A 15,357-nucleotide genomic window follows, 5' to 3' on the forward strand; every position below is an offset into this window, starting at 1 on the left:
GAACAGTATCTCCATCACTGCTAAAAAAAAAAAAAAAAACATCCCCGCAGCACAATGATGCCACTACCACATTTCACCATTGGGATGTGTATAAAGTGATGTGCAAACTTAGTTTTCCATATCACATAATGTTCTGTAAGTAGGCCAAAACACTTGGCCTCATCACCTTCAACATCACCCACAAATTTGACATGTCTACTACATGATGTATGGTGAACAGTGAGCAGGATTTATGAAGATTAACAGTTGGCCTGTTCCCAGGTTTTCTCACCTGCGCTGTGGATCTCTGCAGCTCCTTCACTGTTACCACAAACCTCTAGATGGTTTTGTAATTATTGCTCCCTTTGTCCATTCTCTAAAATTGCCATGGACATCCATATGTTGGTAAATTTCCATGTTTGCCATACTTTTTCTGTTATCGGAAGATGGATTAAACAGCACTCCATCAGTTGTTGAAAGCTCAAGATAATGTTTTATGACCTCACTCTGATTTAAACTTCTCCGTGACTTTATCCCTCACCTGTCGGCTGTAACCCTCTGTCTTCATGGTGCTGCTTGTTCACTAATCTTCACTAACAAAACTCTGAGGCACTTGCACATAATAATGTGGAAAGAAGAATGAATATATATATTGGAACATATTCAATTTGTTTCCCACTTCATAGTTACATTAAACTCAGAGTTGGTCAATCACCAGCTCCAATGAAATGCATCTATGTTTTTATTTGTCATTGGATTAAATGTGAGAAAGTTCCAGTTGTATAAAAACTTTTGTAAGGAACTAAAGAGTGAATTGTCATCAGCTCTCTGCAGCTTATCTCCAGTGACTTCACAGCAACTATATAACAGAGTCTGTGCGTGAGTTTCACTAACAATGCTGCTGTCCAACATGACAGACTCGGCAGAAGCAGCAGGAGTTATTCTCTCTGTGGACTTCAGCAGCCCGGAGGACTACTTCATCTTCATCTTCCACATTTTATTCGCCACCAGCACAGTCCTGGTAGCAGGGACGGTGGTGATCGGGATCTCAGCCACCAGAGCGCTCCGCCTTCAGAACCGCTTCATTTTCATGCTGAATACCAGCATCTGTGACACTCTGGTGGGTTTCTCTGTGTATTATCTGGGCCTGTTTGATGTTCGGGAGCGGAATCCTTTCAGAGACTGGACGTACAGCGTATTACGGGATCTGTTAGGGGTCAACATACTGACATTTCTGTTTGCTCAGTTTGACAGGTATTTTGCTGTATGTTATCCATTTGTCTACAGCCGTTTTATAACAAGGCAGGTTGTCATAGGAATAAACGTTTACTGCTGGCTGTACAATGTGTTCCACCTGCTGCTTAGGAATTTGCTGCCTGTCTCCAAAGCTATACAGCTGTATGTGTTCGGCATCATCTTCTTCCAGCTGATAGTGCTCACCAAAGTGATCATGACCATCAAACTTTATGTTGTAGCAAAGTATCAGCTGCAGAGGGATCCCCCAGGTCCAGAGAGAGAGAGCAAGAAGGAGTCGCTGAGGATCATTATTTTTGTTGTAATAAGCTTCCTGGTGCTGTGGTGCCCGTCTTTTGTGAATATTGCCATAAAATATTTTACAGGAGCAGGGTTGACTTTCCGAAACGATGCAACAAATCTTTTTGTGATCATGGCCCGTCTCAATGCCCTGTGCACGCCGTCTGTGTACATCTGGGGGAGCCCGGCTCTGCGGGAGGCTACGGTGAGGACGGTGTGGGGGCGGGTGTGCCCTCGTTGCAGGACGAAGTAAAAGAAATACAAATGTTAAATCACAACAAATATGATCTGAAGGTTCATAACAAACATGTCAAATGAATATGTAGGAACATAGAATCTATCCAAGTTCAATTTGAATAAATGCGCTTTTTTTCCTTCATGTATTACTCTCCCAGAAATTATTAGGCAAACAAGTTAACATTAACGAGGATGCTTGTTCCCGGTTTGTCTTTTTAACTTAGTATAAAATAATTTTTTTCAATAACTCAATCCACAGTGAGACACGTTATAAAGGTCAGTAACACATATGATGTTTTCAAGCCTTTATGTTACTTACCTTGAGTTTCTGCTTGCAGACATCTAAGATTAGAATATGACATCAGACGACTAAAACAAACATTTTTTAATGTAGAAATATGAGTGTAATGAAAAGTATTTTAATACCTGTTTAAAGGCTGTCATTTTTAAAAGACAGATCCACAGGTATTAGTGATTGTGCTTTGTCTTGTTATGTTCTTTTCTCTTTGTGATCATTAGGCTGCTTAATATGTGCTGTTTTCTTGACTTTTCTTTTAACAAATGTGGAAAGCACAAAAAGTGTTTTATGTTTATAAAAGAAATTGTGTTATTTGTTGTTGTTTTCTATGCATTTTTTTAGTTCAATCAAAACCTAACCGTGCTTTTATATTTATTGTTAGGGTTGAAATTATAGGATGACAATTAAAAGTGGAAACATGTGTTAATGTTAACGTGTTAATGATTCGTAAAATGAAATACAGTCTAATGGGCAGGGAAAAAAATCAGGACACACTATAAAGGTCTTTTTTTAACTATATTGAACATATGGATATTTAATATCAACTTTAAATGTGTTGATTTTTAAGTAATGTAGACCCCCATTCAATAAATTACACACTAATTGAAAAGTTAATACATTTCAGTAACTTAATTCACTAAGGAAAGCATATTATGTAGATTAATTACAGACAGATTGATGTTTTCAAGTCTTTATTTTTGTTAATTGTGGTGTTTTATTTGCTTACAGCTAATGAAAACATGACATTTTAGAAATATTATATTACATCAGACCAATAAAACAAATACAAAGTGTTTAATACAAAAATGTGAGCGTAATGAAAAGTATATTAAATACTTGCTTACAGGTTGTTTTCAGATGATAAATGGGCCTGATCAGAGCATATATTCTGATATTTTTAATATCACTGTCGATAAGCAGCCCCAACCAAAAAAAAAGACCTTTTAAATTTCTCCATAGAAATGAATAAAAATGTGAGTTCTGGTAAGAAATAAATTATTACACCCCACCTTTACTCTCAATTAAATGGCCAAACTTACATGAAGGTGTATCACACCAGGTTTGCATGATATGAACATTGTTACTCAGTATTTTGAATGAGGTTCGCCTTGTTTAGCCCCCAGACACGTGTGACCCTGACAACTGAAGTAAGAGTGAACACTGTAAGATTTAAGGAGCTATCTGATGCCTCTAGGAATACGATCGCAGCAGCTAATGAGCCTGGTAAGGGATTTCAATAGGTCTAAAAAATCTTTAAGTTAGCTATTCCACTGTATGGTCAAGAGTCTACGAGTTGACAACATTCAGAATAACTATCAGCAATCCCAGGTCTGGACTGTCCATGCAGGGTTACCTTGAAAGTAGACTGCAAGTAGCTAAACAAAGTCTCCAACTACGGCAGGATCTTACTAATGTTGATATGAAAGCTCAAGCATGTTTAATCAAAGAGAGATGGCACAGCTTTAACTGGAGGAAACCTTTGCTCTGATAAAAACCATGAAGGCCAGAGATCAGGACCTCTGGAATACATATATTAGGACGTAGGATGTACTAACTTCTTTTTTTTGCTAAAAAGCATATTTGATGTGTTGTTTTCTTTTGTTTAGTGAGTAAATTAAGATGTTTTATTTCCTTATCCAGAAATCAAAAAGAGAATATTCAATATTTGAATATTTCTTAATAAAGGACCAATTCTTAAAAGGGGTCTCCAATGTTTTTTTCAGATCGCAGTAATGGTGTCACTCCCGCTTCGGGTTGATCTTGGAAAATGACGAGGGATTTATTTATGAACATAAATGTGAGCTAATGTAGTTAGAACTGATAGTAATAACAATTAAATTAATAACATTATAATAAAAATAACAATAACAATAATGGTAGTAGTATTTTCCAACGATGTTGTCTTATATCACAACTGTAGGGGGAACCAGGATGCAAAAAACATAAAAACTGCATAATTAATGATGCTTCCTCAGTCAAGGATATGGTGGGTTAAATTTATTTGGATCGTACTAGAGTTTCCTGGTTTCATGCAAACCACAGACAAACAAAAAAAATTCCTTGTCTATGAATCTAGGTCACTAACCTGGCAGTAGGTTTACATTTTCTTTCCTTCCCTGATTTCCTGCTTTAACTAAGTCCCTGAAAAAGCCTGACAGTTAGCTGTTACTCTCCACACATTTTCCTAGAGTTTTGAAACATGCAATACATCTCATTGATTGTAATGATTGTTCGCTTGTTGAATGTAGCAAGTCATCAAAACAAACAGCTTGGGTACTATGCGATGTATAGCAAAATCGGTGAACTATATAAGTTAATTATTCGTTATGAGCCGATTTATCTCATTCATTAACATTTGACTTTGCTTAGCACCTTTAGTTCTTCTTTCCCCCGTTTTCTTCTTGCAGCGTTCCAAACACTTGGCTGGCAGCTCAGATTTGTTTTTCTTTTTGCATCGGCATGACTTCTTCACCTGTAATGAGGTAAGAACAGATTAAGTACTGTAATACTTGCACAAATAGCATGAAAACTGAAAACATCTTTCTCCATATTAATGGAAACTCTGACTTGGAACGGCATTGGAATCACAAGGATTGAGAATAATGCATAAAATAAATGTTATAGCTGTAAAACATTTGAAGCCAAGGTGTATCATTTTCACAATGTGGGAAATTTTATTATTGTACAGTTTTTCTTTTTTTCCCCTTAGAACTTTAGAGTGATCTATTTACCCAAAAAAATATTAAATAAATTTTATTCAGCTGAGTAGCTGCAAAAAAATCAAATGTTACGTGAAACATACATTTAATATGGTATAAAAAAAACATATTCTGCATTTTCCCCAATGGCAGTTTTAAAGTGGTCACTGAGAATAAAATTTACAATACAAAAGATGAAAATAAATGAGTAATTTACCCAAAGTTTGTTTTATTATTTTCACTCAGGAGAGAACATATTCTTTGTGACAACGTAAAATCATACATTTAAATGCCCTTTTTTATTTCAACAGATAGTGCTTAGCAAAAGTATTCATACCCCTTGGTCTGTTTTATTTATTTAATCATTCGTATTTACTTTCATTACAACCATGAATATTAATTAATATGTTAATATGACCTACCAGCACAAAGGAGTGCAACATTCTGAAGATGAATAAAATGGAAATCTGGATTACAAAACCCTTCTCTTTATTAATAAAGCTGACCTGTGAAGGCCTCAAGGATAAGTTAAAGAACAAACGTGAAAATGACCAGGGAACACACTAGGACAGGGCTCATCAGAAACACTGGCAAGAGACCTATGAAAACTCCAGAGGAGTTGTACAGATTAACAGCTCAGGTGGGAGAATATTTCCATCTGACAACGATTAGTGGGGAAATTCCCCAAGCTGGCCTTTCTGGGAGAGTGGGAAGAAGAAAGGTACTATTAAAGAAAGCTACCGATAGCCCCATTTAATTTAGGGGCCATGGTTAACATGTGGAAGAAGATATGTTGATTAGAAAGTTAAACTCTTTGGCATAAAAGCAAAACGCTATTTGTGATGGGAAACTACCACTGCACATCGCCCTGAACACACCATCCCCGCCATGAAAACACTGCAGAGGGAGTGTTTTGCTCCGGGGATACTCCTCCTTGCTGGGAACATGGATGAAGCAAATTCCAGGGCAATTTTGCAAAGTGAATTTGCAAAAGATTTAAGACTGTGTTGGAGGATCACCTTGCATGCCACACTTTTTACATTTTTATTTGTAAGAACATTTTGGAGTTGGTCTACCACAATAAATGCATCGAAGTGTGAGGTTGTAACGTGACAACGTGGGGAAACGTTCCTTTACCAAGAAACTGTATAAATGATTCGTAACTGAATTTGATGTGTCTATTTTGTGTCTTGGAAAGTGTGATTCCTTTTTAAATACTAACAGAAAGTATATTATTAACTGGTGCTTTCAAAGATGTTACCACAACCTAACCTGTACGGCAAAGGCAGCATGATCCTAACACCCTATAAAGACATTTGAATAGACAAATAATTTGGTTTCTATGAAAATTACTTTACTGTAAAGGGGGATTTCTCAGCTCTTCGAGCCATTCACTCATGCATGCATGACCCAGGCAACACATAAATGAAGAAGGAACGTGTATAAGGAAAGAAGCAGAAAGCTCTTTTAATAGTCATTTGCTTTGCACTGAGCAAAACCACAAAAATACACAGAAACACCAACACACATACAAAAATAACAGAGACAAGAAACGCATATCGTGATGTCAGACACTGAAGCCGACTCCTCCAACTCAGACGTAGGTTTAGAGACATTTTTCTTCCTTTTTCGACCTCAGGTTACCCTCACAGAGACATATCAGACTCCATATTAGGAAGGAGTGTTCTTGTAAATAACAATGAATAAATAAATAAATAAATAAATACTTATAAATAATTTTTTTGAGAACTCCAATAAAGATAAATAAATAAATAAATATATTGTCAATTACATTAAATACAGCTTTTTCTGACTGCAGGGTTATAAACAGAATTTGATTTGTAACCCGTCTTCATTACCACCGCTAACAGCGTTTAATACCGATTTGGTGAAGTATAGGAGAAGAGGCCAAGTTTGATTACATTAACTTAAAAGCAATCGCTGGTAAATGGTTATTAACTTGCCAAGATGTCTTTGAGAACAAACTGAGCTCCAACACAAGGAAAAGATTAAACTTGTAGTGTCTGACTGTAACAATCAAATACTAAAGATTGTTTTTTTGTACTTTTTTAAAGTAAACTTACCAATTCACCTAAATAATGAATTTTAAACCATTTTAAATCGTATATTTATGTCTAATCTGAATCCAGGAAATCAAATTTAATAGTATTCTAGAAAATGTAAATCTAAAATGTTTTTTGGTCTGTAATCAAATTCAAGCCGATGGTTTTGGAGCCCTTAGCTGTGGCTTAGATCACTTGGCCACTCAGGCCAGCTCTGCTGAACCATCATTATTTGATGGTTCCACGCAGGCACAAGGGTCCATCATCAAAATCCTTCATTACACATACAACGAGACATTGAAGACACGTGAAACATTGCGAGCGCATAAAGAGAGGAGACGTTGACAGAACGGGGATCAGATAACTTCAGTGGGTTACATTTTTCCACGGTGTCCACTGGCTCCAAGGTGAGAGCACCAGCGGGTCTCTGGAGCGGGCCCTCAGTTTACTGATCCTCTTCGGTATCAGGGAAGACGAAGAGCGTTCGATCTGAAGGCAAACAGAAACCGCAATCAGACGACAACGTCCTACAGACAGATCCTGGGACAGCTGTAAAAAAAAAAAAAACTCAAGGCTGTGCGATTCAGAATCAAGCGGTGTTTACCCGGCCGTCGTCTCTGAACATGTATTCGATCTCATGCTCCAGCCTGAAGAAGCTGTGAGGAGTTGACCAGCTGGACGCCGGCTCGATGGTAACGCTCAGCTGCTGCCCCACCACCCGAGAGCTGGCAATCTGAGGGCTGTCAGGCACAACTGCAGTGGTGGAAGACAAAAGCAAAAAGCATGAAGATGGAAATACATTCACAATGTTTCTATGGGGAGCATATGGTGATCAGTTTAGCTGATTTGGAAATAGAAATTGGTATTACTGAGAAAAAAAAAATCATAATTTAAACACCTCGTTGATAAATATTGCTGTTTAGCTTAACCCTTTAAGCAGGTCAATGAACATCTTTTCTAATACTTGTTTAGATGAAAATGTTAGCAGGATGTGTTTCCGAATCAGACTTTCTGTTCTCATGCATACAGTCAAAACAAGACTAATTAAAGACACTGCAAAGGGGTTTTTGATCAACTCTAACAACTTCTCAGCCACTCTTAGACATCGACAGTGGGTGGCCAGCTTTTAAAGTTTCCTCTTTCAGCCACAATCACACGTGGTTTAGACGGAAGGTGATGACATGTTGTCAAGCTTTGCTCAGTTGGAGCACTTTGATGGCCGTAGTTTAACAGGACCTGCTGATAATCTCCCCCAGAGTTCTTTAAATTCTCGTTCAGTTTGTATCAACTCACCAATCTCTCTGAGATAAAACATTTTGGTTCTCCTGAGGAGGAAGGGGTTGTCGATGGCTTCAGCGGTGACCTCCACCATGGTGCTTTCCTCAGCATATGGCGAGAGGTTGTGGGACAGCTCAAACTGGAACCCCTCGTTCTTGAGCTGGCCACTGCTGCTCACCCAGTGACATGATTTGTGACCCCGTCTGCTGTAGAAGCAACAAATACCACAGCGGTTAGACTGGATATATATATATAAATTCTTCACACATTGACCTGTCTTAAATGGCACATTTCGCTCGTGTTTCGCACTTTGAATTTGGTTATAGTTGTGCCCCAAGATAACAGTATGTAACGGTTTTACTAATTAAAAGTTCCTAGACACTCTGATCAGCTTAAAAAATAAAATGCAAATCATACAGTTGCAGTTTTAAGCTTTTTGATTTTTGGTGACTGTAATGATGTCAAAGTTCAGGTGAAAAGGCCTTTTTTCCCCATCATATTCCCCCCTTTTTATCCTGATTTATGGTGTTTGACACATATTTGTCTTACTTGAATGGCATGTCTTCTCATCTTTCCTATTTTGAAAAATGCAAGAAATGAGCCTATTTAGAAACCAGGGCAGTATGAAGTCAATTTAATTCACAGGCTTCAACTCATCCTGAACAATGAAAAAAGTTAATTCCAGTTGTTTTATAAAACTTATTGCACCAACAACTGTGGCACCGCTGGCTGTCAAAAACAATTATTTCTCCATGTGTGATACCCTCCCCCACCTATACAAAGCTTGTGTGCTCAGATTACAGGTTAGATTTAATTTCTTTTATATACAGTAAGTGTGGTCTCTTGAGCCATATTGAACATTTACCATTCAGGGCCAATTCCAAGGCGCACCACCGCATATCTGCTGTCAGTCCAGCTGCAGTGGAAGTTACAATCATAGGACTTTGCACGGCATGTGAGCAAAGAATCTGTAATGATACACGATGAAGAGATAATGCAAGTGTTACTAAAAACAGAACAGAGACTGTTACGTGCATCGACTTTTATGTGACAAACCCCTCCACCCAGCCAGTTTCAGTTGGATAAAGAGGCATAACCCACCTATATCCTCTCCCTCCTCGGTCTCCTGTAGCAGATAGGTCGAAGACAGTTTTTCCTCCCCTCTCCAGCAGCTGTATTCTCCCAGCAGGGGTATGTCCACCTCTTTCACGATTAGATGTCGGTCCTTCGGCTCAAAGTCATCTTCAGAATCGATGTCTTCATCGTTCAGCTTCCATGTCACTTTTTCGGGGCCTGGTATCGTCGCAGGTAAGGGTGACAGAGTGTCCATTTCTTTTTGCCAGAACAACTGAACAGATTCGGGGAGAGACGAACGTGGAGAATGTGTTAAATTTGGCAAATCTGAATCCCTTTAAAACTGGACGAGAATGGATATTGCAAAAGCGTGTGAACTGGAAGAGAAACACCTACAGTTTTCTGGAAAGTGGTTGAGGTCTTGTGCCGCATTCAAGCTGATCAGCAGGAACCCAGCGATGCACAACAATGCGGTCGTCTGGCACATTGGGCGACAGTGAGAGAGTAAGATTAGATTAGATTAGATTCAAATTTATTGTCATTACACAGGTACAGGTACAAGGCAACGAAATGCAGTTTAGTTCTAACCAGAAGTGCAATAGCAGGTGGATATTACTGTGAATAGAGTTTTACAGATATGTACAATAGCATAATATACAGATGATTATTATAACAGAGTTTACATGTACTATGAATATATGTACAGGTGGCTATAACTATAGGCAGAATTACGAGCATGATATACAGGTAGCTATTACTATAAAATGAATAATTAGAGTTTGGACATTTGGACAGCTATTTAAATTAAAGTGTAGTGGAAGGTAATTGCATATTACAGTTAAAGTACGGTATTGCAAATGTATATGTATACAATTGTGAATAAACAGTCAGCAGTCCAAATCAATATACAGTCATGATGAGTAGTGCAAGATGCATGTAAACATATTGTTACAATAGTAACAGTCAGGAGTGCAGGTTAACATTACAGTCTTGTGAATAACAGAATAAGAAAACAGACGTAGGTGTGAGGAGGGAGAGGAGAGTCTATCAGTGAGGGTTACAGTTCAATAAAGAGACAGCTGTGGGGAAAAAAGTAAGGGGGAAAACATGCAGAAGAAACAATTCTGCAAATCATTTCATCTTTAGGAGGTAGACTTTTGTAATAAAGTTGAAAACAAAACACAAATTGGGATATTTAGCATTGTGTGGTTAAAATGTGTTTAGAAAAGCAACTCATTGTTTTAGAAGTAATTTCTTAGAAGTAATTTCTTACCATTTGGATGAAGTTACTCTGAAGTCAGGCTGAAAAAGAGAAGATCCCACAAGTTTGGTGATCGTGATCCTGGTGATGTATGCTCTAACGGCTCACGGAGTAGGATTTTTATAGCGTGGCACGGCGCATACGTCACCACCTCCCTCCACACCTTCTTTTTTGAGGTGCGACAGAAACTGACCCACAGAGTGTTGATAAAAGCCTGCAGGCAGCAATGCTTGACGGCGTATTTCCTCTATTCTGCCGTGCAAGTTACATTTCACAGATATTACTGATCAAGCAGATATTATCTGAGTTTCGACGGAGGCAAAAAAAAAAAAACAGGGAACGTGGGTGTTTATGAGATGGGGTTTGCCACTGACCATTAAGGTGAAATACACAACTTTTCTGTTGCCCCGTATTTGAATAGCAAGGCCAGAATGCACAACAAGGAAACGTTCAGGGGGGGAAAAAAACATCTAATTATAAATCTTTCTAAAGACCAATTAGCATTTATTTTTAGATGACAAATCCTTGGATTTCCTTATGTCAAGTTTTTGACTTTACAGCAAAAGTCATGACTCAAACGGTTTTAAAAAGATAGATATTCTGTTTGCTACTTTCCAATTAAGAACAGTGCAACTTTGGTGTCTTTGTTAAAGTAAATCATTATTTTCAAAACACCCTAACCTATACCTTTCAGTATATAGCAATGTGAAAAAGAATTTTCTTTTCAGCATTTCAGAAAAAGAGCATCATAACCACAGTTAAACATGGCAGTGGTAGTGTGATGGTCCGGCGTTGCTTTGCTGCTTCAGAATCTGGATGACTTGCTGTCACTGATGGAATCAGGAATTCTGTCTTCTACTAGAAAACCATGCAGGAGAATGGCAGCAAGACAGCGATCTGAAGCACACTTGAATTGTTAAAAAAAATATATGAAGGCTTTGGAATGACCTGATCGAATTAAGGCTTGAAATCACATTGACATGCTGTGATATGACCTTAAACAGGTCGTTCGTGCTTAAAAACTCTCCAGTGTGACTGAATTAAAACAATCTTACAAGGAAAAGAGGGAGAAATATATTTTTCCCCACTCTGATGTAAAACACTTACTGTCACATATTCTGAATGATTGATGGCGGATGTTTCCACCCGGAGTGGCGCAGTCAGTCATTTGGGTTCAGGCAGCAATTGCTTTTATGGGGCCAGGTTGGTTTGGAAAGACTTTTTTTCTCTGAACAAATTAAATCATAGTTTAAAAACTTAATTTTGCATTTATTCTGGTTAACAGTGTCCGATATTGAAATCTGTTTAGGGTTAAATACTTTTTCTTTTTACTGTGTAGTCAGTCAGAGCTTTGAAAACATTTTTTTCACTGTTTAATGAACAGATGATACAGGTCTCCACTATATATATATATATATATATATATATATATATATATATATATATATATATATATATATATATATATATATATATATATATATTTGATATACTGAATGAGATAAATGATCCCCCCAAAAATCTATTATCTTCAGAAATTATTAGAAAATATAACATAAATTATTTCTTAAAATGGTGTTTCCCCAATATAAGATGCAAGCAACATCCTAAGAACATGACTTTTGACTGAAAAAAAAAAATGGACGGGATTTCCCCTTCACAGACGGGGCAACTCTTTTCCGCGTGGCAAAATGTCAATTACAACAGAACAAAAACAGAAAGAGAGCCTCATCTGTCTACTGTCACTCATACTCATACTATTTTCGTCATATGTGTGACGTAGTTGCATGCGAATCCACTGTTACATTAATATGTGGTCATTGTTTTTGCCCAGCCCTCCTCCAACCTTCTGATTTTCTAAGTAAATTCTCCACCTTCGGCATGACATGCATAATGTAAATGTGTTATTTAGCCAAACAGTGTGAAGTCTTTTAGGTCAGTGACACAAAAATAGCTGGGGGGGATGTTTCAGTTCCCTAAAAGCCTTAAAAGTTTTAGTCACTTCTGAGCTGGGGAACCATGCAAATGCTAGAGTGTGAAAAGAGTCGCTCATTTTAAATATTCATGGTCAACACCTTTTGGTGCAAATTCCAATAACAAAAAAACATGTAACACGACAGCAAACAGATCTGTTTAAACTAGCTTGTTTAATACTCAACAAAAAAATGTTAGATGAGTTTATTTGGCAAAGCATCTATATTGCTTACATACCACAGGAAGGGAATTTCCCTATTTAAACATACGCTAAAAATCAAACAATAATTGTTTATCTAGTTACTTCACTGGAAATTAAATAATGGAAGGACTCTGTTCAGCTTTTACAAATAGCTCCAGAGGTTTCCTCAACTTATTAAGTCTTTATGGAGCCACAAAAGACGGTAGTGCAACTGAATATACGCACTGTAGCCAAATATTACAATAAAAACCCTCCAAGACAAAGTTTGTTCTAGCAAGTAATATCACATTTTGATACAGTCACAGCAATGAGACAAGTAACACTGATGACCGTGTTGGTAATAGCACGCCCAGAGAACGTTTCGACACAACTTTCCTTACCACAATTTCACCAGCGAGCCCACCTCCCGCTGTTGCGCAGAAAAGCCTTTGGTTGTTCCCAGCATCTGATTCTGTTACAAAAAAAAGCAACAAACCAAAGACGTTCTATTCAAAAGCAGACTGTCCACTCCTACAAACTGCATAGACAGTCTTTCTGTCTTAGAATCTGGGCTGTAAGGATTCTGAGAAACCAATTCATGGAACTGGGTGTTGATGGATGGATGAGTAAGGAGTCATCATGAAGAAATTCCAACAATCACAAAAACTGAACTTTTCTCACGTACAGTGGGCTGTAAAAGTATTTAAACTCAACAAAAATGTTTGACATTTTATTATTGTGTGTTATTTAGATTTTATGTGATAGACCAACAGAATATTACATAACTTGGAATTGGAAGGAAACAATATAGGGTTTAATCTTATAAATAAAAAAAATCTAATAAGCGTGGAATGTATTTGCGTCTAGTCACTGACTCAATAAAATGAAAAGCCAGCTTTCACAGGAAAATTCACTGCACTTCTTTTAGAGTCTTGTTCATACTAGCTTTGAACATTTAAAGTCTTGCCTTTCTGGGAATTTCACTGAGCAATCCTAACAATCCTGATCTAAAATAGTCACTTGTCTTAAAAGTAGACAGGGTGTCTGCCTCACGGACCAAAACTGGGAGTTGGTTCCACAGGAGAGGAGCCTGATAGCTAAAGGATCTGCCTCCCATTCTACTTTTAGAGACTCTAGGAACCACCAGCAGACCTGCAGTCTGAGAGCAGTCTGAGAGTGCTCTGTTAGGAACATACGGGGCAATCGGATCTCGGATGTATGATAGAACTTGATTATTGAGGGAATTATATGTGAGACGAAGAATTTTAAATTATACTCTGGATTTAACAGGAAACCAATGAAGTGAAGCTAAAATAGGAGAAATATGATCTCTCATTTTAACTTTCATCAGAACTCTTGCTACAGTGTTTTGAATCAGCCAAATGCTTTGAACTTCATTTTGTGGACTTCCTGATATTAATGAATCACAATAGTCCAGCAGAGAAGTAACAAATGCATCGATTGTTTTTCAGCATCACTCATGGACAGAATGTTTCTAATTTTGGCGATATAAAAGGACACTATAGAAATCTGCTTAATATGGTATTTAAATGACATGTCATGGCCAAAAATAACACCAAGGGTTTTTTACTTTATTAACAGAGGCCAATTTAATTCCATCCAGATTAAATGATTGATTGATTTTTTTAAGGACTCTGGTCCAAACAAATATTGGTTTGTCAAAAATGAGTTCTAACCTTCTCAACTATTGACATTATAGCAACCAAACCTATCAAACAGCTCATTGCATGTTTCTGCTGGTATTTTGAGGTCTTATCTTTGGCGAAGGAAGGCCTCCTTGCTATCACTCTAATCTTTAGTTCCCTCCACAAATTCTCTTTCAGATTAAACTTGCTACTCTGACTGGGCCACTCCAAAAATATTACTTCCAGTCAGACAAAACATGTTAGTAAAATAATAATTTAAACCCAAACCTTCCAGGAGTGTGAATAGTATTCAGCTTAACTGTATTATGCGTGTAACATACTACACTAGACTGAATAATGCACACCTGTAGGTACTCATGCCACATATTTTCAAAATACACAGCCACAGGGATAATTTTACACACCACAGAAAAATGTCGACAATAGATGAAAATTCTATGATTAACTTGTAATAAAAAAAAAATTGTTTGAACTGGATACGTGACAAAGTTATTTATCTAAATTTATTTTTTTGGTATATCTGGAACAATTATAAAAAGTAAGTGTTAAAAATAAAATGCTTTGAAACAAATGTTGAGTCACTGTAACCTTTTGGAGAAACTATTAATCACAGATGTTACAATGGGAAGATATAGCCAGTGAAAAGCCATGAGCTGCTGTTTTAAAAAGAAAATGAAAACTGTTTTCCCCAGTAAATGCAAGATATTGTTTAAAAAATGGATAGTGAGATTTCTAATTGTTCAAGTCCAATTTGTCACTTTCTTGTCCTAAGCTTTGAGAGTACTCAGGAAAATGCTGGGCATAGAACGCTTACTGGAACAAAGGGGCCTGGCACATACCAGGAAGAGGAAATATCACACATCTGAGTTTTGTCTGACCAGAACAACAACAACAAAACTGTATTGAAAAAAAGGAAATAACCTTGTGTTCTGTTGAATATCAGTTTATGATTTAGGGGCCTCCCAGTCAATATGTTTCTTTTTTAGAACCAAAATGAGGCCTTCTGCTGTAGAATTTACATAAGTAAAATATACTGCTCAAAAAACTAAAGGGAACACTAAAATAACACATCCTAGATCTGAATGAATGAAAAATTCTTAATAAATACCTTGT

The 15,357-nt window shown here is 37.2% G+C and overlaps 2 protein-coding genes across 2 annotated transcripts; one reads left to right on the plus strand and one right to left on the minus strand.

The window, feature by feature from the left end:
- Positions 1 to 727: 727 nt before the first annotated feature.
- LOC118564725 lies at positions 728 to 1,765 on the plus strand. Its single transcript, XM_036143566.1, has one exon. The coding sequence runs from the start codon at positions 875 to 877 to the stop codon at positions 1,763 to 1,765; it is 891 nt and encodes a 296-aa protein (XP_035999459.1). The 5' UTR covers positions 728 to 874.
- Positions 1,766 to 6,189: 4,424 nt separating this feature from the next.
- si:dkey-88e18.2 (interleukin-12 subunit beta) lies at positions 6,190 to 9,711 on the minus strand. The gene is given in 7 exon segments (XM_036143987.1): positions 6,190 to 7,298; positions 7,414 to 7,562; positions 8,103 to 8,293; positions 8,953 to 9,055; positions 9,189 to 9,378; positions 9,380 to 9,435; positions 9,558 to 9,711. Coding segments are annotated over 7 exon segments (903 nt in total). The 5' UTR covers positions 9,649 to 9,711; the 3' UTR covers positions 6,190 to 7,175.
- Positions 9,712 to 15,357: the final 5,646 nt, after the last annotated feature.

This window comes from Fundulus heteroclitus, chromosome 12 (genome assembly GCF_011125445.2).
Source record: "Fundulus heteroclitus isolate FHET01 chromosome 12, MU-UCD_Fhet_4.1, whole genome shotgun sequence".
NCBI classification, from domain to species: domain Eukaryota; kingdom Metazoa; phylum Chordata; class Actinopteri; order Cyprinodontiformes; family Fundulidae; genus Fundulus; species Fundulus heteroclitus.